Source organism: Mercenaria mercenaria, chromosome 18 (genome assembly GCF_021730395.1).
Source record: "Mercenaria mercenaria strain notata chromosome 18, MADL_Memer_1, whole genome shotgun sequence".
NCBI classification, from domain to species: Eukaryota; Metazoa; Mollusca; class Bivalvia; order Venerida; family Veneridae; genus Mercenaria; species Mercenaria mercenaria.
In genome coordinates, this window is record NC_069378.1 from 44,711,070 (window position 1) to 44,735,972 (window position 24,903).

At 34.3% G+C, this 24,903-nt stretch overlaps 1 protein-coding gene across 2 annotated transcripts; it reads right to left on the reverse strand.

Annotated features, from left to right (window-relative positions):
- Positions 1–7,181: 7,181 nt before the first annotated feature.
- LOC123538162 (interferon-induced helicase C domain-containing protein 1-like) lies at positions 7,182–24,557 on the reverse strand. 2 transcript variants are annotated; one of them, XM_053530511.1, is made up of 7 exons: positions 24,422–24,557; positions 19,869–19,904; positions 18,186–18,221; positions 15,840–16,026; positions 13,107–13,238; positions 11,977–12,336; positions 7,182–8,058 (listed from the first exon to the last, which is right to left on the reverse strand). In XM_053530511.1, exons 4-7 carry the CDS (start codon positions 15,913–15,915, stop codon positions 7,760–7,762), a joined length of 867 nt encoding a protein of 288 aa, XP_053386486.1. In that variant the 5' UTR covers positions 15,916–16,026; positions 18,186–18,221; positions 19,869–19,904; positions 24,422–24,557; the 3' UTR covers positions 7,182–7,759. The 2 variants fall into 2 exon arrangements, with proteins under 2 accessions (XP_053386486.1, XP_053386488.1); XM_053530513.1 differs by having other exon boundaries at positions 18,174–18,221.
- Between the last annotated feature and the right edge of the window lie 346 nt (positions 24,558–24,903).

Genomic DNA, 24,903 nt, shown 5'->3' on the forward strand with positions numbered 1-24,903 from the left:
ACACCTTTATGATTCAACATAAAATGCGATAGTTAAGAAGTACCATGCAACGTTCGTCTCCTATTTATCATCATAAATGTTCTTCATTTGTTTCTCTCACCGCAACAGTACTAGTAATCTTTTCTGTTGACGTACTTTTTATCATATCATATTTTATATGATAACTCCTGTCGGTCTAAATATTTTACAGAGATCATCTCCCATATCATTTTGTCTCCATGACTTCTTATCCTCAAATTTATTTTAGCCAAAGTCTTTGTAACCTCTGTCATCTCGTCTGTTAATATCTTTATCTATTCCCTTTCTACTATGACAACGTGGTCCTCTGTTCGTGTACTTAATAGGTGATCCCTCATGATTTCGGTTCCATCCATTATCATCACAATCGGGTGACTCTGGTCTGACATGCCTATATTGGTGCGAACCATTAAAATAAATGATATAACGTTTCGATGCCAAGCAAGTCTTAACTTTCTGGCATACATCACATGACCGTCAAAACTTTGTTACTTCATTTGTTATACCAGGCCAGTCAAAACTTGTTCGTATTTTATCAACTATCTCTTTAATTGATAAGTGTCCCCTGGCTATTGACATATGAGCTAATGTCATAACACTTCTCCGGAACTGTGTTTGGACTACTATCTGTTTAACAACTCTTCCCTTCTTCTCCTCGAAGATTCTAAATAATACGTTTTTCTCCACTTCATAATGAAACCTGAACTCTCTTTTAGTTTTCAGTTTCGCCTTATCTGTAGCATAGGTCCTAAGTTTCTTTAACGTCTCATCACCTTTTTGAGTAGTTTTCATCTGATCAACATTAAACATTTGCTCTTTGACTTTGCAACCCTCAGACGGTTCCGTAATTTCTACATTTATTGCATGTTGGTTTTCCGTCATCCCAGTTGCAGCAATATCTTCGCCGGATGAAGACTGTATTTCATCTCGGGTTTTCCAGTTTATGTCTGGCTTATCTGAAACTCCTTTTATATTACCGATTATCAAATCGCATATCATGTTCGGCACAATAATTACCTCAATTCCACCCATAAAATAGGGTGAAGTAACCTGTATCGTTGCTGCAGAAACTGTCATTGAACGTCCATTGATCGCAACCATAAGGTACCTCTTATCTAACTTTTGATTCTCTGATACAAGATCTTTCAAGACAGTTGCCAACTCACAGCCTGTGTCTCTCAACACCTGGACTTCTTTATCGCCTGTATATCCTTTCTTCAATACCAAGTTCCTTTCACCTGTTTTTGAATTAATGGTACAGGTGCCTGCTATGACCAACATGGATTTTCCATGTGATTACATAAGCCGTCCATCTTCTATGCAGTCTTTTAAGTGTTCGTCATCTAATGATATTGCTATAATTGTGGCTGCAACTTCCCTGTCATCAGACTTTCTGCGATTGGCCTTCCTTTCTCCAGTCTATGGGTGTAGAATCTTGCATTCTATGACTATTTCTCTGTCTAGGAATCCCTACTAGCAAAATCAGCATCGCTTATTTTTCTCTTGGATTGGTCTCTGCATTATCTAGCTATACGACCTTCCTTATTACATATAAACAGTATTCTTTAAATGATGATTGTTGTATTTCTGTGTTAGGAAGGATATTATATAGATATTCAATAACTACAGGAAGTGGACAGTACTTGTATTACAACTCAAGTTATGAACTGGTGTATGTTCGCTCATAATAAATAATCTCAGGCAACTGGACTGACGGCTAAGCTTGTTACCACTAGATCACTCGACAACCTCAAACAGAACTTAAATTTTGTATTGTGATAAATGTTTCAGTTATACTTCGCCTGTGCATCTGAAGTATTTGAACGATGTGTTATGTTGACCAAACCAATAACTCGGCAAAATATAACTTCTTATTCTATGATCTCACTTGAAATAGGTTATAAGTTGTAAAATCGTTGCATAGAGAAAGACGCAAAAGGCTAGGATTACAAATGTATCTACTTTCACATGTAAGTAGGAAAAAAGCAAGCGGACTTCATCACAGCAACACCGGGTACTTGTGTTTATCAGAGAAATTTATTATGTGAAACATTGACACAAGTATGGGAAAATGAACATGCTGTACCTTAGCGTCTTATTACTGTCATGCACTGTAGTATTTATTACAGTGCATTACTAATTTGATTCTGATGACATAGAAACATATAAATTATACTTGTTATCTATGATTTTCTGCAAAATATCTTTATTGTAATAGGTACATGTACGAAATACTGGAAGCGGCCTGTTTTTGATGTTTAACTGTTGTAGCAGACAGCCATCCTTCAACCTGATATATGCTGAATGATCTAGATCGTGAAAGGAAATGTTAAAAAGGTTCCATATAAATTTATTTATTTTGTTGGGTTTAACGTCGCACCGACACAATTTTAGGTCATATGGCGACTTTCCAGCTTTAATGGTGGAGGAAGACCCCAGGTGCCCCTCCGTGCACAATTTCATCACGAGCGGGCACCTGGGTAGAACCACCGACCTTCCGTAAGCCAGCTGGATGGCTTCCTCACGTGAAGAATTCTACGCCCCAAATGAGGTTTCGAACCCACATCGATGAGGGGCAAATGGTTTGAAGTCAACGACTCTAACCACTCGGCCACGGAGGCCCCTCCATATAAAATTATCGATATTTGCACCTGAAAATCAAGACGAACTCCTGGATGCTCACCAGTTAAACAATATTAGAAGCACCTAATTTGAGTAGCCGTCGATTTATTAACCACAACCGGTGCCTTCAAAACTACACTACTACGTATGGGCATTTGGTTTCTTCATATACTTGAGCAACCCGAATTATGCAAACTATGAAACACAAACTAAAATATACAGCAATATTCGGTTAGAGCTTTTGACAAATGTGGCTCATAAGCTGGTGGTTGGTTTGGACAATATATCAGATGGTTTTATAAAAAGCTTTTTGAGAGATTTAGTAATAATATTTTATTTTTTTGGTGACTAGTATTAACATGAAATATCTGCAAAACACATAAACACTTTAATAGATTCTATACTAGCTCATACTATACTAGCTCATGTTTAAACGTTTCGCTCCATTTAAAATAATTTTTGCTCATGAACAGTCCAAATGACACCGGGACGTATATTGGTTTGCTTGGCTTTGTTCAGTTTCAACCACAGATGGCATTTTTGATGATATAATAAATTCAGGTTAATTGGAAACAATTACAAAATTAACTTTTAGAGTATAGTTATTTTCCTGTCCGAATATACCTTTTAATTAACTGACAAACTGACAAAGGTGTGCAAGTAAGGTATGACTATGAATCAATCCAAATTCGATGTTTGCCATTCTCGTCTAATTTTATGAGACATTAATTAGAATGTGCGTAACATAATCTTCGACATCGGTAAGTAAACATTTATATAAGCATTGAGCTGAAACCGTATCTGAAAAGACTTATTTGTCAAATGAAACTTATTAATTTTAAGCGGAAAACGGAAGTCCAGTAATTCACATTCCCGGTTGTTTAGTCATCAGATTTGAAACAGCGGACCTCAGTCTCCTGCGTGGTTGATGTCGCTGATTTCGAATTGTCTGTTGGTAGGAAAAGTCTCCTTGATTTTAGAACACGTATATTTGAGAAAGCAATCCAGTTTGCTTATAAAATGTCTTTGGTTGAATCAAGCCAGGTCCAACAATGTCCGAAGGGCAGCTAGGCTTTTCCATCAAAATCAAATGCTGAAAAGTTGCCTTATGACATATAATTGTGACGGTGTGACATTTAATCCCTCAAAACAGCATTGTTTTATAATACATTGGTGTGTCTTTTAAATTTATCTAAACAAAAAATTATCCGCAGCCTTTAAATGAAGATAATTCAATTGGAAAGTTCCGTATTTCAAGGCCTAAATTGAAGCGTACATATATAATCTAAAAAGCTTCCGTACAACTTGATACTGTAACAAATACAAAAGTGACCAAATAAGCACAGTATACTCGGTTCAACATTTGTATAATAAAAAAAATATGAAACCATTCGTTTGATGGAAATATCATTTGTCTGTATTAGGAGAACGAATGTCAATATATGATACTTTAAACACTCTTTGAATTGGCTGTAGACGTATTTATTTCATTGTAAATTTCAGTGTTTGTCATTTTCGTCAAACTTTTATGACAATTAAATTCTAATTATGTTCACCTAGTATCTTAAATGAATAAAAGTATTTTTAATCAGCGGTATAAATCGTCATTATAGATATTTTTCAAAGGTATATCACGTAAATTATATAAACTGAATCTAAAGTATTTTTAATCAGCGTTATAAATCGTCATTATAGATATTTTTTCAAAGGTATATTACGTATCTTTATTTATTTATTTTATGTGACATCGACACAATTTACGTAAACATTCGTTTTATATGCATTATAAATTAGACTATTGATACAAAAGTGATAAGCTAAAACAGTATTGTTTGTAGCAATTGTTTCATGTTACATTGACAATATCTAGGACTATTTGGTTTCTTTCATGCTTATTGATGGAGGGGGAAAGGCGCCGGGGCAAGTCAATATGGGATGCGTAGTGCTGGAGGGAGAAAGAACCCGGGGGCAAGTCAATATATCATGTTAGTGCTGGAGGGAGAAAGACCCCGGGGGGAAGTCAATATGTCATGTTTAGTGCTGGAGGGGGAAAGACCCCGGGGCAAGTCAATATGGCATGATTAGTGCTGAAAGGAGAAAGACACCGGGTCAAGTCAATATGTCATGCTTAGTGCTGGAGGGAGAAAAAACCCTGGGGCAAGTCAATATGTCATGCTTAGCGCTAGAGGGAGAAAAACCCGGGGGCAAATCATTAGTTCATGCTTAGTGCTGAGGACTAAAGATCCCGTGAGGTGGGGTGTGGGGGTGGGGGCGCAAGTCAATATGTCTTGCTTAGTGCTCGAGGGGCAAGTCAATATACCGTGTTTAGTGCTGGAGGGAGAATGGGGCTAGTCAATATGTCAGTCTCACGCGACAAGCGAGGTAGAACCGTCGACTTTCTGCTCTTCCTTAACACAGCGGGGAATTATATATTTGCACATTTCCTCTAGTAGATAAAGCTTCTGATTAATTTGATGTTTGAAAGCCAAAACACGTTTAAACTACTATAAGGTTGTGTCCCTTTTATTTTTGTATTCATACCGTTTTAATGTGTTAGGTATGTGGCCTTGTATATTAGCGGTGACTTTTCCATATATATTGCGGATGAACACTTCTAGCACTGCTCTTTTTTTTCTAGTGTCTAGTTATTGGTGACCTGCTTTAGGATTGTTCTGATTGCGCTAACTGTGTTCAAAGGTATCATATTTCGTTTGATTTTCACTTGCATGAATCAATTGATTTTAAGTCCGCGAACCGGGACATATTAGAAGATGTAGGCAGGTTACTGAAACAACAGAGAATACATTTTTTGGAAGATATAACCTTTTCGCTTGATTAATATTTGATTAGTTTACCGACATTATTGGCATCTACAGAACGATGTAAAACTACGACTGTTGGTGCCCCCATTTCTTCACAAATTAGCTAAATCGATGCTTAGTGGTATAGCGTCCGCAACAAGTCAGAGACGTCGAGGTTTTATTCCCTGGCCGCGTCAGTAATAAAAAAACAAATGTGTAATTATATTTTTGCATGTGGCATCTCTTCCTCTCTCTTTCTTGTTCATTCGCATAATTTAGAGGATGTATATTGTCTTCTATTAACTTTTACTATTCCTTGATAAAAGGCGCGGGCATGTGCTTAGTCAACACAAATGCATATTATGATAGCTATTGCTTGCAGCGACATTACTCTTCTGTACATATGTTTGTATAAACATTCCCTCTATCCGTATGTTCATTCTTTCCACATCTTAACTTGATTAATGGTGAATATGTATGTTGTTTACCTACGTTAATATTTTTTCTATTTAGTTTTTGATCTGCTTAATTGGGACTGGGTTACACATCATACATAAATACTATTTTTTTCAATTGTCATTTACTAGTAACTGTTTACCAGTTGCTGAACTCCTTGATGCAATTGCCATTGCTTATGACAATGGGTAATTCCAACTTTTGGCAGCCTAGGGATCGTTTTACTATTGATTACAGACGTTTAAATTACCGAATGTATTTTCATTTTTGTCCTTTGTTTTCTTCTTTTTGTCATGGGTATGAGTTACTCTGTAATTTGAAAATCTTAAACATCATTGTCGATATTTACCCCAACACCGTGCCAATCTGGTTGTGTTTCTAATCGATGTAGCTCACTGCAGAGTTGGAGCGGTCTTCTGCGCATGTCCGGAAGTGATTATCTAATGTCGCGTACGGCAAATTATTGTATGTTCACATGCATTTAATATATAATATGTATAATATACTGACTAAAGGTTAGGGTAAGTATCACCATGGTTACAAAATATATACATTAAAAGTACTTTTAGTTCAAATTGCTTCAATCCGACATATACTGGAGTCTGTAATTTATACCGGCGCTCCAACTCTGCATTGAGTCACAGCTGTTTCTAATCCCGTACCGTACCCATACCGTATATCCGTATTCGTAAACTATTGGTTTTGTTCGGAGAAAGGCGGAAACTTTCTTCGTTCTATGCCATCAAAATGCTTCAGAGACACATTAAAATCCGCTTATTAAGAAATCTGCCGTTTGATAATTTGATATATCTCTAAGTCATTTGCCCAAACACTGAAAGAGTATTTCGTACCAACCAGTGTTGTATAAATGCCCGCCACACCCCACCTCGTTGTAATTTGATTTAAGCGAAATCTAATATGGTGACCTGTCAATTTTCTTTTTGTTTAAGATTAGGTAGACATACCCAAAGGTATGTGCAGAGTTTGATTAAATTCTATTATGTGAAACTCGATAAAATAGCAGAAGTACCAACTTAAAATTGACAAAAATATGCAAAAATAGCCCTTGGGTCTGCTGAACAAGTATTCCTTTCTTTACATTTTCTTTTGATTTCTCTGAGCATGTTTCAAATAGATATATTGCTTTCCGTTATAAAAATGCTTAGATATCAAATTTATGCTAATTATTGTACTTTACTGAAATATATTTTAGGATTATAGAAATGTTGAAAAATATTAAAATAGCACCATATCTGGAGGCAAATTAAATTGAAACAAAGCTGGTGACCTAGTATTTTTATTTCGTATTTCAATACATCATAAAATGATCTTTTAATACAAAACATTTCATCAAAATCTATTATTGAGAAAAAAAATACGAAACTGTAGCGAGCGTCCTTAAAAAATATTTTCTATTCTTTTCTTATATAGTTTAGGTAGTAATGTGTTATTAAATCCAAGCCCGGGTAGGTAACATAACTGTAACTGTCTATCGATTTAAAGTATATAATATTCAAAACATAAATTAAATCTAGGCCCAGGTAGTTAAGAAATATGATACTCGGTTCCGTTACAATGTTAGTGGCTTTTGTAACACCATATTAACAACTCCAGGAAAAAATCCCATCTTTTCTCAGAATCCAAAATTGACTCGTCTGTACTATTAAATCTGACTAATATACACATATAAGGTTTCCACAGATTAATACGTTTCAGAAACATACCTAAAAGATAAAATGTAAGGGTAGATTTCCAAGAAGCACAGAACACTCTTAACACTATCATACATAATGTATATTTACTTGCGGCTTTAACATGTTTAAGGTTTGTACATAATAACGAATAAACCCAAACTTTGTTTTCTATTTGTCTACCCCGGGTTTAATTAGCGTATCTCTTTTCAAAAGCTTTCGTAGTTTTCGTATTTCTAATGTTAGACTGAGGATATCCTGTCGAGTTACTTCATTATTCCAGTCAGCTTGAATCACCTGAGCCTGAGGCTGAGTTTTTTGTCTACTTGAGGACTGTTCGTGAGACATTGTCCTTTTGCGCTCTTGTTTCTCACCATCGGGATAGAAATCAGAACGTTTGTCCCGTAAATGTTGAAGACGCCATTCCATTTCCTCCTTGCTTTTTGTCCGTTTATAAAGTACTGTTGCACCTAAATAAAGATTTTTGTTACAGATAAGATGTTCATTTTATAAGATAATTCTTATACACTTTGCATGAACAAAAGTGTTATGACGTTTGCCATCCTTCGTGATTGTTAGTCCCCATGCAAGATCGAATTTTGAATATACCTGGTCATTATAACTAAAATGTTTATCATTATCGTTATTTAAGCCTGTTTTAATATTTCAAAGATAAGATGTAAAGTTTATGTAGAACTGCCAATGCGATGTGTTAGAATAAATTTAAAATAAGGAACGAAAGTTGAAAATGACACATATAGAAAACAAATCAAAATAGAATAACATTTGAATAGTGTAAAAGGAGACATCTGAACATATCTTTAACGATACGAGAAATCCAGCGCTATTTCAATACCCTTCCATTCACCAGTGACACAATATCTAAAATGACAAATAGCTCTAAACTAGTGACACTTAGCCGGGCCGGGAGGTGATAATCGGCCCGGAAAATGAATAATGGCCCGACGGATTTAGCTCGAGGGCCATTGTGAATTCCGGGCCGATTATCGCCTGCCGGCCCGGCTCTGGCGTGTATTAAAATGTTTTTAATACATATGTTTGGTTGCACATCTCAAGGGGAGTAATTACAACTTTTATCGCTAGTTTTCAAATAGAGCTAAATAGTTTGGGGCATGTTTGCCTCAAAATCTGTGTTAAGTCGTACCCGGAAGCGATATGTGGTCAATATGGGGAAATGTAAGTGAGAGCACGAATTCTATTCTTGCACATTTAAACAAATTACATACTTTGTTGACAGGAGCGAAGTAAATTCGAATTTATGTATCTGTCAAACTCATGAAATGGCTTGTCATTCTAAAATATGGTGAAACACATAATTTGAGAGAAAAAAACTATTGCAGCAGTTTTTTCTTAGCAGTAGATCTATGTTTACGAAAAGCAGTCATAACATTTTCACTGAGAAGAAACCTGCAACTTCGTCGATATTTTGAAATTGTATGGTACGAATCATGCTGTTTTACAACGCATACCCGAAAACACTGTTGAAACTCGGAATTCTACCTAGCACGTCCTATTCCCTTTCTAAAAGTCAAGCATTGTAATTCTGCGATATACAACAGTTGAACGTGTAGACCAGTGACAAACCATTTAGATGTCCAATTTTGCTGCCTGACGTCCGGTTTATTTCTAATATGCAGATGAAGTCACAAGGTTATCATTAAAAAAATGTTTGTTTTCATTGCTCCAACCGACCCATAAAATTTGCCGCGACTCGAATATATTTTATTCTTCTTGCTGTCAATAAAATCATATGTGTGAATTTGTGACACGCTTATAGCAACATCCTAGTCCTACAAACGGTTAGCTAACGACTCCAACGGGGCCGCCGTGACCGAGTGGTTAAGGTCGCTGATTTCAAATCACTTGCCCCTCATCGATGTGGGTTCGAACCTCACTCGGGGCGTTGAATTCTTCATCTGAGGAAGCCAGCTGGCTTACGGAAGGTCGATGTTTCTACCAAGGTGCCCGCTCGTGATGTAATAATGCACGGAGGGGCACCTGTGGTCTTCCTCCACCTTTAAAACTGGAAAATCGCCATATGACTTATCATGTGTCTTTACGACGTTAAATCTAAAAACAATAAAATAAAATAAAATAAAAATGACTCCAACGTCCGCTCGCCCGCCATGTTGAAAGCGCCTTGACCATGATGACGTTTATGTGGCCATTATTTTCACGCGCACGTGTTCACCCGGCGGATTATATACCCGGACCGATCGGTGATAATAAGTGCATGAAAGCAATAACCTGCTGAAAACACATTCATTCTTGCTGGCTTAACTAAGTCAAAGACTCATGGTGAACTTTGAGACCGCTCAATATCCGTCGTCCATCGTGCGCCATGCGTCGTCCGTCGTGCGTCGTCTGTTCGTCACCATTTTCTTTAGAAAATCTTCTACTTGAAAAAAAAACGGGCAGATTTACACCAAAGATCACATAAAATAAATGATCCTTGTGTGGTCTCCTTTAAAAATTTATCAAAGAATTGAATTCCATACATAACTCAGGTTGCCATGGCAACCGAAAGGAAATACTTAAACAATGTTCTTGTCCTAATACGGTAGGCAAAGAGCCATGATATTTGGTATGTGACATCATCTTATTGTCTTCTATGAAAATTGCTCAACTTATGCCCCTGGGATGAAAAAAGGCCCCGCCCCGGGGGTCCGAATATTTACATAGACTTATATAGGTAAAAACTGTAAAAATCGTCTTGTCTAAAACCACTAAACCTTGGCCTTATATATTTGGTTTGTAGCATTGTCTGGTAGTCCTCTACCTAAATTGTTCTAAAAGTGTCCAGAAGTTGAAAAGAGGCCTTGTCCTGCGGTCCAAAGTTTTACAAACACTTATATAGGAAAATTCTTCAAAAAATCTTCCAGTGTAAAAATTCAAGATCTAGTCCTTTGATATTGGTATGTAGCATTGTGTAGTGGATCTCTAACAATATTGTTCAAATTATACACCCCCGGGGTCGCTTGTTGTATAAGTAATGTAGGAAAAAATACTTAGATATTAACAGATCATATTCCTAAACTGTTTAATTATAGTTACCTGACGACCCAAAGTGATTAGGGGTCGCCTAACTGTTACCTTGACCTACTGACCAATTTTCGTGTTTTTTTAAAGATACAGCCTTGAAATTTGGATGATATGTACAGTTTTGCACACCGATCTTAAAACTGAATTTTAGTGACCATGAATGTGACATACTGACCTACTGCTCTAATATTTTAGCATCAGTTTGACATTTGAAACATGTAACTGATATAACTCAGGTGAGTGATCGATACAGGGTCATCATGACCCTCTTTTTACTATATATAGTAACTTATGTATTAAGTGATAATTATTTTATATACATATTTTGTCTATACCTACTTAACCTGGTCTGTATTTAGAATGACTTTTTGTGTTTGTCACTCCTCGTTAATATACGTTTTAACGAGGTATTTTGGATATACCTAGACAAAATGTTCAGTTGAAAAATGATAAATATAAATCAAAAATCTGATTTGATTTGTAAACGGGAATGTAGCGTGCTGGTAACGCAGACATTCTAACAAAGTGGTAACACTGTGAGCATCGGTTCGAGTCGGATACCTTCCATTTGTTATATTAACCGGATTTTAGTAATATTCCGATCAATATTTGTACTCAGGTGCCTGTCCGTGATGAAACAATACCCTAAGGGATCTTCCTTAACCACGAAAAGCTGGATAGTCGCCACATGACCTATCATTTGGTCTGTGTTCCGCTAATCTGAACAAAAAATATATATGTTGGTAATAGAAAGTTTTCGACATATTTTGTTTCAGAAGTTTCTTAAGTAGATATTTAAATTCTTTGCACGGGTCTATGTCAAAGGACTTTGTCCAATATATCCCCTTCAAAGTACCCTAGGTTTTGTGTAATGGTAATAAATATTAATAAAAGACTTTAGAAATGTTAGATTTGAATCCATATGTGATTCAATATATTGCAGGACATAATCACCATTTCGTCTATATATTAGGAACTATAAGAACTATGACTTTTGAGTCGGTTGTAGAACTATCTGGATCTAACTTCTGAAGACAAACTGATTGTGTTCCATTTTCCTTTTTAAACATAATTTCATTTCTGCAATCCTAGTCTTCAAATACCACCATATATAAGTACCTGTCGTATTTCCCTAAAATAACATAAACCTCACTTTTCTTTATATAAAATACAAAGTATTCTGCAGCAAAAATGAAAAATAGAACAGGTATATTTTCATAATTTATATCAAAAAATAAATATCGTATCCATTGGTCCAGGAGTACTTTGTTTCCTAATACTTTCAGTATCCAGTTTGATCGCAAAATGTTTATACATGAACATACCTTCTGTAGTCACGTCTGGCTCCTTTTGCTCGATCATTTTGAACAAGTCTGCAATATCCGACAAACAGAACTGGTGTTGCTGAAGGATTTCAATTAGTACTGTATTCCAGTTCCTTTTGTGTTTATCAATGTTTTCTATAATGACTCTAGCTGCCGCATGTTCACCATAGTTCTTTAATTTTGCCTCTACTTTTGTTCTGTCTTCTTCTGTCAACAACTCCTTTTCATATGCAGTGTCGAGAAATTCAGGAAGTTTCATTCTTTTTTCTAGGTTTGGTGCAACTAGTTTTAAAAGCTCGCTGTTTTGTTGATGGTGAAGCTCAGTTTTATTTTCAAGTAGGAGTTTTATGTGTTCATAATCTAGAAGCAGAAGTAATACATCGGTAATCAAAACCAAAGCATCGTTATATGATGTATAACATACCACAGTAGAATTCATTAAAATAATTTCTGTATTGCCATTTGAAGTAATTGTATTCACAAAGAAACAACACAAAAAACAATTTACAACACAAATGAGTTTTTTTCTATTGTTCATATCAATTTACTCAACCAGCATAATTTTGCATACAAACTTCAATTTGGATCTTAAATTGATTTAGTTTTGTTGATTTTTTCATTTAAAATGCTTAAAAGTTTTAGTCGTCATACTTAAAGACCTAAGATTATGATGAACAAAAATGCATTTATAGAACAAAATCCTGAATTTTTCAATATTTGAGGACGTTATACGGCCTTCTTATATTTCTCGGAGCGCTATCACACTCGATTTTCTTTCATTTCAGATAACCACATGTTTGTACGTATAAGTATGTATTTCAAAGATAGACAGCTGATAAGAGCAAAACGTAGATACATTTCATTGCTAAAGGATATGACAGTATTTTAATCAAACTTACGTAGCAAACATTAGTATTAGTTTTACTTTTAATTTGAACTAAATATAACTAACTCGTCAGTCTTAACAACTATGTTCTAATCTTTTTCCTAACTTGAAAGATTAATAAATGCAAAGACTGGTTGTATATCCTTTCGAAAAGGCCAAAACCTAAAGATAATTGCACAGTCGGAATATAAAAATAGTTTGCTCATACAAGCATTAGTATATTAGTAACAGTGTATTTACATACCTTCGAGTGCATCAATAAAAGCTTGCCATTTCCCCCTCGAGTCACTCTTTTTAATTGAATTAATAAGTAGCTCAAACGCATCGGAAGCACAGAAATTATGTATACTGAGAATTACTTCAACATCTCGTTTATCTGTAACAATATGAACGTGACAAATGAACAGTGTCATTTTCGTTGGTCATCCGTGTTTTTGCCCTCCTTAAAAATCATCAAGATAAAATGACGCATAATACATTAAATCTAATATTATGGCTCAGTTTTGCTCTGCATTTATTTGCATCATTTGTTACTTAGGTATCAAAAGTAGAAACCAGCGCTTATATTTAAATGCGTTTGACGTAAACAAATAGTCTTCTTTTTACTTAAATCTTAACTATCATATTTTAACAGCACATAAACACAATAACATACTATTTAAGCACATAAAATTTAGTCAGTCCGCTGAGTTCAGTAGGGTGAGCATAGATCTACGGATTGCGGGGTCGTAAGTTCGATATCCGGGTGAAGCGTATGTTCTCTGCGACTGTTTGATAGGTAAAAGATATTGTGTCTGAAATTCCTCGTCCTCCACCTCCGATTCATGTTGGGAAGTTAGCAGTTACTTTAAGAGAATAGGTTTGTTCTAGTACAGAATCCAGGAATACTTGTAAGGTTAACTGCCCGCCGTTACATAACTGAAATAAAACTGAATAAAGTGGGCGGGCTAAATACATGTTTCACATTTAGGCCCGTCCGTATATTTTGATAGTATTTTAAAGATAGACGGCGCTTCAGCATAAAGTTACATATAATCATTTATATATTTCAGTGACTGCATATAGCGGTAAAAGATGTTACCGTCTGGCATTGTACAAACTTGTAAAAAGGCGGAGCCTATATCCGTCTCTCTAATGATGGTTCTTAAATTGTATAGTTGATGGAATTAGCAGACATTGTTGTCAATTATTCAGTCAGGTATAACACTCTGATTTATCATTTGTCAGGTATAACTCCGAAAAACTCGTTTTCACAGTTTAAAATCATATTTCATGGATATATTAAAATCACCACTTCAACCAAACGTATTATTTCCTCAGGCTTCCTTATAGTATAATATATATTCAATAATTTTGAAGATGTATATTTATATGAAGCGTCGTAAAATAATTCAAAAAAATACCGTCGTTTTATTTAGCAGTACTTTAACAGGTTCTTTCAAAATTATATTCAGATTTGGAATGAAAACACGTATTGTAACAACACCCAATCTTTATACTGCAGTATCACATTTAACATTTTCCTGCTGACAAATCTAAATATACAAAGAAAATTATTCATACAAAAAAGGACTAAAATATTTCGTTCAAATGTCGTTCAAACTCACAACCCAGCGATCCGTACACCAACGCACTTACCTACTAAGCTAAGCGGGCTGTTTAAAAAATGGTATTTGCTAGGTATATTCTGAAAGTTGACTGTGTTTTGCATTGTGTTGCATTTTTAAAACAACTTTTATCGTGCTGTTGTTGTTTTTTTTATAAAATTTGTATAATTTATAATATTTTTTGAGCTGAAGTAGAGACAAATTATAAAGGAACGGATTCTGTCCAAATTGCATTATACCATTAATTTTGATAAAAGAAACACAAAACTATTGGTAAAAAACAAACAAAGAAACTGCCAATATAATTTTTTCTAGGGTTCCTCAAGTAATCGGATTTAATGAGACAGAATTCTTACTCCAACATTGAAAAATTATGGTCGAGTCCTGTGGGACTGTTTTAAAGTTTGCTCACTGCATTCAAAAATAATCTTGGGGCATAAGTAAAACCTACCTATATTTCTTCAACAACATGTAACCTAAAGAGTAAACTTTAAGGCAACACATCTTTTACCGCATTTAACTCTGTATTTTGAATATTTTTAAAGATGTCTAACTGTGTCCGCTTCTGTTTCAGAGGTAAATTCACTTTGAAGAGCAAGAACTTGCTTATCAAATGAAATATTTCCACTTTTGTACAATAACTCAATAATAAGTCTTGAAAATAGTAAAAACTTACTAGGATAAAAGGAAGATAAGGAAAAAAATGGTCCCAGTGGTGCTTGAACCTACATCCCCTCGAAAATTTCAGTCAAAGTAGGTTTATTGTAGGAATTGAATACCCTTCAAAAAGGAGGTACTCTATTACGGGTGTAATACCTTAATGACTATTTGTTGCTAAAAGTACAACATTGCCGTTACTGTGGTTATCAAAGCTGATCCACATCGTTCACCATGAACACCTTATTTATGGCTTAAGGATGCTGTTGTGATAAGCATTTAGATTTGAACTATGCTGTTGGCCTCGCGTCCAGTAGCAAGTTAAAATCGCGATAATTATTCAAGTAGCACGATCTGAATTGTAAGTTTTTTTGTATGAGTATACACAAATGATAAGCAGTGATAGACAATGTGTCACTTGCAACAACCATTTTAGTAACTCAAAGTTCAAGGTCACAGTCCTGGGTGAAACTTTGCCAATGGTCACTACATAAACAGAATACTAAATGTTCTAGTTTTCCTATATTTGTTTTTTTTTTTTTGTAAATAAATAGGGCCAAGAGTCCTTCTTCTTAATTTGTGAGCAGTACCGTGCCTGACCTTTCTCGTGTTGCGGGGGCATCCGTGTCTGTGAAACATTTATTATTTTTTTCATTTCCATGGAAGGCATTTGAACTTTTACATAAATAATTAAAAAAGCAAAAGTTAATTACTTAAGAAATGAAGCCCATCGATAATGTCGATGACTTTTATCTGATATTTTATGTACGGCATGTAAACTTCTGTCATATATTCAATCGGGTCTTGACCAGCCACTGTGCTTGAACAATCCCCATCCGAAACAGGATCTTCAGACAAACCTGAATCCTGTGGTGACAAGTTACTGCTATATCCATCTGTCTGAAATTATTGACATAGTTAAAGATTAATGTAGGTATTTACATTGTTACAATAGGCATAACTATTCTGAATTATTATGTATGCATTCTTTAGAGGAACCAAAAGTCTCTTTATAAATTATTTCTCTTTATGTGCAAGGAAGCGACTTTGTTATAAGTAAAAGTCAACAATATGAAACAACTCAGAAAATCAAAAATATAAACATTGAAAATTGAATCGTCCTGAATGGAAATTATCTGGAACCTAAATCGTGTTGGATAAACTTAAATCACTCCATTGAAATATAACATAATTCAGTTATAGTAAACAGGCGCTACCTATACGTTCACCTTAGTGTTTCCCGTAATATTCCCATGAGCTAAAAGTACAGTAACGTGAAATGCTAAATCTATGCAATGGCTCAAAAAGCGGACGATACAAAGCTATTAGAATATTATTATATTATTATTGTACCGGATTTATATAGCGCCTTTTTCATGATAAACACATTCAAAGGCGTTTTACATATAACAGACGCACAGGGCGCGAAATTCATCCTCTACAGACAGAGAGCGATCTGACCAGAGGGACAGAGTGAGATAAAGCCCCCCCCCCCCCCCCCCCCCCCCCCCACCCCCAACCGGGCGGTCGGTTTCATTGTTGCAAGAAAGGAAATGTAGATATTTAAAACCTAAAGCGATTTGTGTTAAGCATCCCAGTGTTCATTTGCATCAATATAGTGCTAGTGCTGGCGTTTGAAATGGCTTCATAGCTTATTGGACTGATCTGCCATGTCTCTCAACATGAATACAATGAAATACTTAGAGATATTTGCAGAACTTGGTGTCAGTGATTTTTTGAAGTGTAAACGTTTAGTAAACCATTTACTATGGTGGCTGATTTCTGTCGTATTGGTGAGAACGACAAAACAAAAACACAAAAATATATTCATTTGTTGAGTTTACATGATGGTGGGTATGAATATGTCGTATTGGTGCCCTTTATTTGTCGTGCTGTTGTTTTGGCAAGACTTCGCCCGCCGATACAAAAACACGACAAATACCAAATTTTGTCGAGTTTCCGTGTTTTAGCCCTACCGACAAGAAAACACGGAAAACATCTTATTCGTCGTCCAGTTTTCGTTGTGGCATCTTCCGTCACACATGCGCACAACAATACTTGAACTGTACATGATATAACTGCATGCAAAATATGTCAAAACAGGTAGAACATATATATTTAAAAATAGCCGTTGAATCTTAATATGTATATGTCGGCAGAATACCATTTTGTTGCATAGCAAAATATCGAAAGACGAACGTCGAATATGAAACTAATTACTTCTGTCTTTTTATCCATCACGTAAATTTTATTTATTTTCTCATAATATCGAAAGGCATTTTTTTACAATGGTAATAAGTTTTTTATTATGACCAAATCTGATAAAGGCATGTGACATTTTTTTTCTTTTTTAATTTTGATAACTCTACTAAGTATAACAGCAAGGATTCGATATACGTTATATTAATCCCATTACGATAACGAAGAATTACAATCATTTAATTGTATGTGTACCCATCGGATAAGCATGATAAGATTATGCTTTGTCATTTGATTAGTGTTTTAAAACAACAATCATTTAAAAAGTATAAAATCAAAGTTTTCATTTAAAACTTACGAGACAACGCATTTGAATCAGTTAATCTTCCTCCTGGCCTTCGCATAAACGAATTGTTTTTAATTAAACGTACACTCGTATTCTTAAAACGAAAAATGATCAACTGACATATTTATATCTAAAATCTTTTAATGCAACTTAAGTGAAAATAAATAAATTCTGAGTTCAAATAGAAAAAGAAATGCTTCTCAAATCCTCTGCCACTGGCTTCAGACTGTCTCTACAATTTATAAGAGATGGCTTAAAGCGTTTGCTGTGTTTTCAAAACGCGGCAAATATCTTATTTGTCATTTTTCCGTGTTTTCGTGTTTTCGCCGGGGAATTCGCGACAGCACGACAAAGAAAGGGCGCCAGCACGACATACTCATACCTGCCAAAACAAATACTCGACAGATAAATGTGTCCACATTGGCAACTTCTTTTACTTCTACTTCTTTTAAATTTTACATAGATTTATTAGGGCAAAGTAATAGTAACGCAACATACGTACAAAAATACTTACGTCTGTCTCGGCCTCTGATTGTACATCTGAAAGGTCCTGTAACGCAACAAATAAGCTGCATAAGTAAATATCACGTTAGGTCCAATAACGCGTTTAAATATTTGAAATTGTAAAAACTCCATCTTTTTAAATCTCATATTTATATTTTAATATATTTACTTACATCGAGTACATTTTTATGTAAATCTCACGTACGATAATACACCAGATTAATAAAGCTTTGACGTCGACGTCGTTTATAGTATAGGAGACGTTGGTCAAAATGACTTGTTTATAATATAGTAAAAGAAATTAGGTTATTCTGTACAATACGGACATATATTTGGACGAGTACCCAGCTGAGAAAACCATATTAGTTTTCCCTGCTGGGTACTAGTCCAAATATATCTCGTATTGTATAGTTCAATGTTAAATGACCTCTTTGTTCTAATATATATCTATTTTTAGTTAATATTTAAAATGATTCAATTATTGTTTTTATTCTGCTTTTTCTGATTTCACGACGCATAATCCAACTCTGTACAAAGAGTTCCTACTTAACCCGACTGACATTCGAAACATTTTCACCCGTTTCGGGCTTGATCGTATGTTTAACGTGGACTGTTGAGCTGGCAAAATACGGAAAGCATACAGATGTTTTTGTACGCACGTGCGCCCAATACAGTAATATAGTGTACGGTCACGTGCTGCAGGTAAACTTTCACGATTGGATAAATAAAATAGATATAGAATAAAGTAGAATATTTTATGTTTCGACAGGAAAGCTAAAAAGAATATAACCTTTGTTACTTTCCACATCAAATTTATTATACTCGTTGAATAAAATTGCTAAAATGCACTCGTTTAATAAATTCAATATAAAAAGACACTCATGTAATATCCTCTTTATATATATAATCCATATAATAATCATATCAATGTATATATCAGAAACAAACACATAATGCCAAAGCGATATGCAAATGCTGTTTACGGACCCGGCGACGCGCTGAACACCTGTGATTCTGAACGACACATAAACGACAAAATATTACCTAATAAAGCTCCTATATGTTCCATATTACTACAAGTACATTTGTACTGTGCAAAGTGTATGGAGTAAAATACCGAATAAAACTTTTGAAATATGTATCGACCATTCATTCAACGATTATATTAAGGAAACACACTACATTTCTTACATCTTCGTACAATTATTTTCGACATTTTCCAGGAATTCCATTTCTATTGCGCAAACCATTCTTTGCCATTCTGTCTAGATGTAGATTTTTTTAAAAAGTCATGAATATGGCATAATGTTATTCCTGCTAACAGGTGTCTTTATTATCATAATCATAAGGGAGTTAAACTGTATCAACAACTGAAAATACCTTACAAGTTAAATGTCACTAGGGGGGGGATTCAGTCTGACAGGGACTCGAATCAGGTCCACATACTGATGCTTTAATGACATTTTGGTCGGGAGGTTTACAAATGACTCTGAAATTTTGTACTATGAGAAATAGATTATTTGTGCTTGACTTTTCGCACTTAGCATCGGGTTAATGTACATGTACCACTGGGTAACAATAAACACCATGAATTATATATTATGGAAAACAAGATTTATTATAAATGGTGTTTTGAGAGTTTTTCGGACACAGAAAACATTCTGAAAACAAAAAAAAAGTTAAAATCACTTACATCAGTAGCATTACCATCGGTTGAGATGGCCGGAATCTTAAAAAAGAAAAAAAAACACGTATAATAACAAAGAATTAGTCTAGTACAAATAATTCAAGGTATTAAAGGTAAAGGCAATGTTGTGCTTACGTTAATTTTGTTGGCTAGGAACCTTCAAATCATTTAAATAAGTGAAAGAACTTATAAAACAGGTTAAAAATGAAAAAAGTTATAATGAGCATTTACGTATCTGATCAAAATGGCGACCACTTTGTTTCCATACCAGCAGGAAACAAAAATAGCTGATTTATTTTGTTTTTGGTACGTACTTTAGCTGTATTTACTTTTTTCTGTAAATAAATCCCGCTACACTTTTCTAAATAAAATGAACGAAATGAACATGTTTTACATCTTGCCATCAAGAAACATATACAATTAATCTATTTAAAATGTTATTTGCTAAATAAAGAATTCAGCAGTGTGTAAATGACGTCATAAACACACTACAATGACTGCTTCCACAATTAGACATTTTTTTAAACTTCAAACTGTCACATCTTTCTAAATAGTGGTCCGATTTGAAAAACATTCAGCGTTATGAAAGGCTTAAGGATGCCTTTCATATCAAATAAACATATAATCTGGCATCCCTTGCCCTTTAAATGTATTCTCCAAAATAGCATATTTGTAAATAATGTAAACTATTTCATTAAACTGATTCTTCAATATCTAAATATCAGATATACAGAAGATCAATGTTTTTTTAAGCAATAGATGAAACAATATTCGTTAGTTCGTATTTTTTGCAATATATACATTTTAGCAAAATAATAGGGATATATTTCTTATTTTTGTTACACGACGAATCTGAAAATAAAGTTATGTGTTTAGTAATGGCGAATAGCTAAAAAACAAATAAAGGCTATAATTGAACTAGATGTCTTACCCGACTTCACAAGTTGGCATCCTTATTTTTCTTAAAATAGTTTCCTTCTAAGAAATCGTGCCTAATATCATCAAAAAACATTCATTTTCTTTTTCCATTGCATATAAACACAGTCATTTTTAAAAGTGACAATTTATCATACATCTAATTAAAAGTGTCATTATGGTTCGTTCCAACTTTTGTTACAGACCTAAAATATATTATTTTGTTATTTCCTAATATTTAGGAATTGTTCTCTCACATATTTCGCGTGCGGAAGGTCGTAGGTTCGATCCCCGGCCGCGTCATACTAAAGACGTAAAAATGGTACTAGCAGCTTCTTTGCTTGGCGCTCAGCATTAAGTGGGTAGTGCTAGGACTAGTCAGCCCGGCGTCAATATAATGTGACTGGGTGAGGTATCATGTCATGTGTCTAATGCGTGATATTCCAGTGAGGCAGCACTATAAAGTTCGGCATTGTGCTCACTGTTTCAAGTAGACTCCGTCGTTTGAAAAAGACATTAGACCCGAACACACACACACATATATTTCGCATTTTTCTGAATAGTTGATTATTCTAGTAGAAAGTATTACTGATACCATTTTATTACCTCCCTTAATGGCTCTGACAGTATAAGCTCCTTATTAGGTAACAATCATACATAACCTCTTTTTGGTTGTTGCTTTATCGGTTTAAACATAAAACTAATGGGACTATCGAGCTTTTACTTAAACGATAAAGAATCTTTAAAATTTCTCGTGATTGAGCTTATAGCGTTCGTACCGATCCTGCGAAAGTGTACTGAAATCTGGCTGGGATTTTCAACCAAGAAACCTTCAAATGATTTAATCTAATATCTAGAGAGTTTCCTCAGTGCATAAGAGCCATTTTAACACATTTTAGAAAATTGCATCGAAGGATACGGTTATCTATCTGTGAGTCAATTCTACACATAGAGGAGAAACGTGAACAGCAAAAATGTGCCCACATCTGATGTTCCCAAATATAATCAGATTTGTATTTATTTAGTAGTTTCATGACTTTGGTGTACACCAATAACTATTTTAGTTAACTATCGACAAAATTTTGTTATTTCGTTGATTTTGCAAAGATAGCTGTAAATCAGCGACGGATACGTTACACTGCAAATTTACATTCAAAACAATATTTTAATATTTGTTTTTTGAATTTAACGTCGCACCGACACATGATAGATCATATGGCGACTTTCCAGCTTTAATGCTGGAGGAAGACCCCAGGAGCCCCTCCGTGCATTATTTCATGAATATAACACATCAATTTATTAATGTCCGTTATTTACCTGTTCAGACTAAATACTCGTTATAGTTTAATAAGAAATAAAAAAATATATATATTTATTTTGATAAAATAAATTAAATTGTATGCAAAAATAACGTAATTGACACAAATATCAGTTGTCGTAAAACGCACTTCATATTAGATTATGAAAAAATAACTATATTATAATGTAGATTAACGTACTAACATTGATGAGGTAAACATACTATATAAGCAAAATAACTGTTGGTTTGTATATATATATGTATATGAAAATAAGACTTTTTGGTGAAAATTGTCTACCATTTCGTATAAACGTATCCGTCGCATTATTAAATTGATTATTTGGTGTTACATTTGCTTTATATTTCATACATTTTGATATGATTCTATTTGAAAATAAAGAAATATATCTCAAAATGTTTATGTTTTGTATAAATAGAAAAAAAAAAACACTTAAATTTGAACATCTAACATAAAACATAGAAATTGTAACGAATCTGTTTTATTCAATATTTATGACGTCTTACTAACTTCAGATATCAATAATAAAACCGTCATCAACTTTTTTTCTAACACTTTAAGTTATTGTGATGATTATTCAAACAGTTCAAACATTTTTACACATTATAGCACATTCGTAAAACGTATCAGTTATTTGTAACGTAATTGTTTTTAATATGTTTTCTCAAGTAAAGTTATACGAAATTTGGACTTAGTCTAAAAGTTAAACACGTGTTCTACTACACTGTTCGGTAACATTTCAAAATAAATGCAATATAAAAGTATGCTGAATGAAACGATTAGTAACGTATCTGTTAAAAAAATGAAATACGGTGGCAGTTGAACATCAACTAAATATTTTATTTTCTACCATATGTTTATTTCGTTAATAAAAAATAAATAGTTTTTGATAATCATATCATTACACATTAAAACTGTCAAAAGTCGTTCTGGAACATGCATTACACACCGGAGTATTTGAAGTGAATAGGTGTTGTAACGTATCTGTTGTCCAAACTGCCGACACAAAAGGTATGCGGTCAATATAAAAATGATCGACGTATATTGAAAAAGGCGATGTTTTGTTCAAGATGTATATCGTTAACTATCATTTGAGCATCACAGTTTAGTAATTGTCTCGATACTTAAATTTGAATACCATGCAAATTAATTTAACCATAGATCACCGACATTGATTTATGATTTTATGTGCATGTTAAAGGTCTGATTTCGGAAATTAGTTATCTCTACACTCATAGACATTTATAGTCGGTCACCTATGACTTAAATGTATTTCTTTAAGAATACGCTGAAAATAAAACAATAAAACAATAAAGTATGCACTGTATACAATCAGTTTATTCAATATCTTAATAAAAGTATTGCCAGTTTCATTTCATTAGAACATTTGAGCTATATATTCAGATATCATATATCATTTCGATGCGTAGCCGTTTTCAGGCAGTTTTAATGCGAACAGCGGTCACACGAGATATTTATTGAAAGTCTGACTTCCTTCGACAAGTGTGAGTGTTGTTATTCAAACTGTTGATGTTTCCAAATCTCAAATGTTTTAACGAAGTGAAACTGGCCATTTTGTTATTAAGATATTGAATAAATTGATGGTGTTCTTTATTTTCAGGGTATTCTTAAAGAAATATTGAAAATTATAGGTGTCCGATTATAAATGTCTATGAGTGTAGTGGACATTTCACTGCAAAAAAAGACAGCATAAAACATGCCTTCTTCTTTCTTAAAGCTGATTAGTGATACTACCAAAAGGTAAACAAAGTTGAACTGCGCCGACATGTTTAAATTGGAATTGCTCCTCTATCTGTAAAATGGACGTGTCATTAAGTAATTCAATGTAACGTGTGACAAGAATAATTTCCTTAAACTTTAATGGCAGGAAAGAATTGTAGTCAGGTAGAATGAAATGAAGAAACTTCAATTGGTAAGAATGGCTACCTCTGATCAGGTTTAAAGGCAATTTAGCAAGCGGTTTATGAGAAGTCATTTAAGGTTCATGTTACCATCCCAGAGTAACACAGAACTACTTGATCAGGTATGAGTTTGACGGACACCTCCCTGTTTGATAACAGTGTCAACTAAATGTGTTCTACTGCGGTCCATAAGAGCAGCTTGGAAATATCGTTTAAACAAATGAGCAAAAGATCCATTAAGTAGATGCTCTTTACCACGGTTTTAGTAAATATCTATCAAGAAGTTCATAAGAATAAATCAGATAACAGTATGTGTCTTCTTTTATATTGAATGTCCGTTACAAATATTAATCTCAGAATGCTTTTGATGTGAGTCTCCTACTGAAAGATAAAATTGCAAAACCTTTCTAGCTGCGCGGACGAGTACTGGTGATTTTTCCTGCTCTTTTTGGACGATTCTGTCGGGCTGTTTTGTATCAAATGAAGCGAATTTTTGTTTTGTTCCTTCCGATTGAGCTTTCTGCAACAAGATAATTTATCAAGAATTACCAAACATCATCTGTGTATGTTTAACGTTATAGAACTTTAAACCAAAATAAACTCATTCTAACTGTTTTTATACGAAACAGGTTCCGCTACCGACTATAATTCAGAGAAACAAGATTCTGTCTGGTTAAAGTATTTAAACAAACGTAGAAGTGCAAGTCGTTGGCAGGCTTTATTAATTGTGTTTGTGATGTGTGCATTCCACTTGCAGTCTTCCGACAATGTTTGACCTAGATGGTTGTGCGTACGTCCAGGAAGTAACAAAACATGATCAAAATACAGGTCAGGGTATACAGGTTTCGTCGTTTTTCTAGAGGTGAGTGTCTCAGTTTTGGCAGG

Coding starts and splice junctions, on each gene's coding strand:
- LOC123538162 (XM_053530511.1), bottom strand. CDS start 15,915: ATGACAGAAGTTTACATGCCGTACATAAAATATCAGATAAAAGTCATC. Junction 12,337..13,106: donor TTTTATTGATGCACTCGAAG/GTATGTAAATAC, acceptor TTCTGCTTCTAG/ATTATGAACACATAAAACTC. Junction 8,059..11,976: donor GCCAGACGTGACTACAGAAG/GTATGTTCATGT, acceptor ATCTTTATTTAG/GTGCAACAGTACTTTATAAA.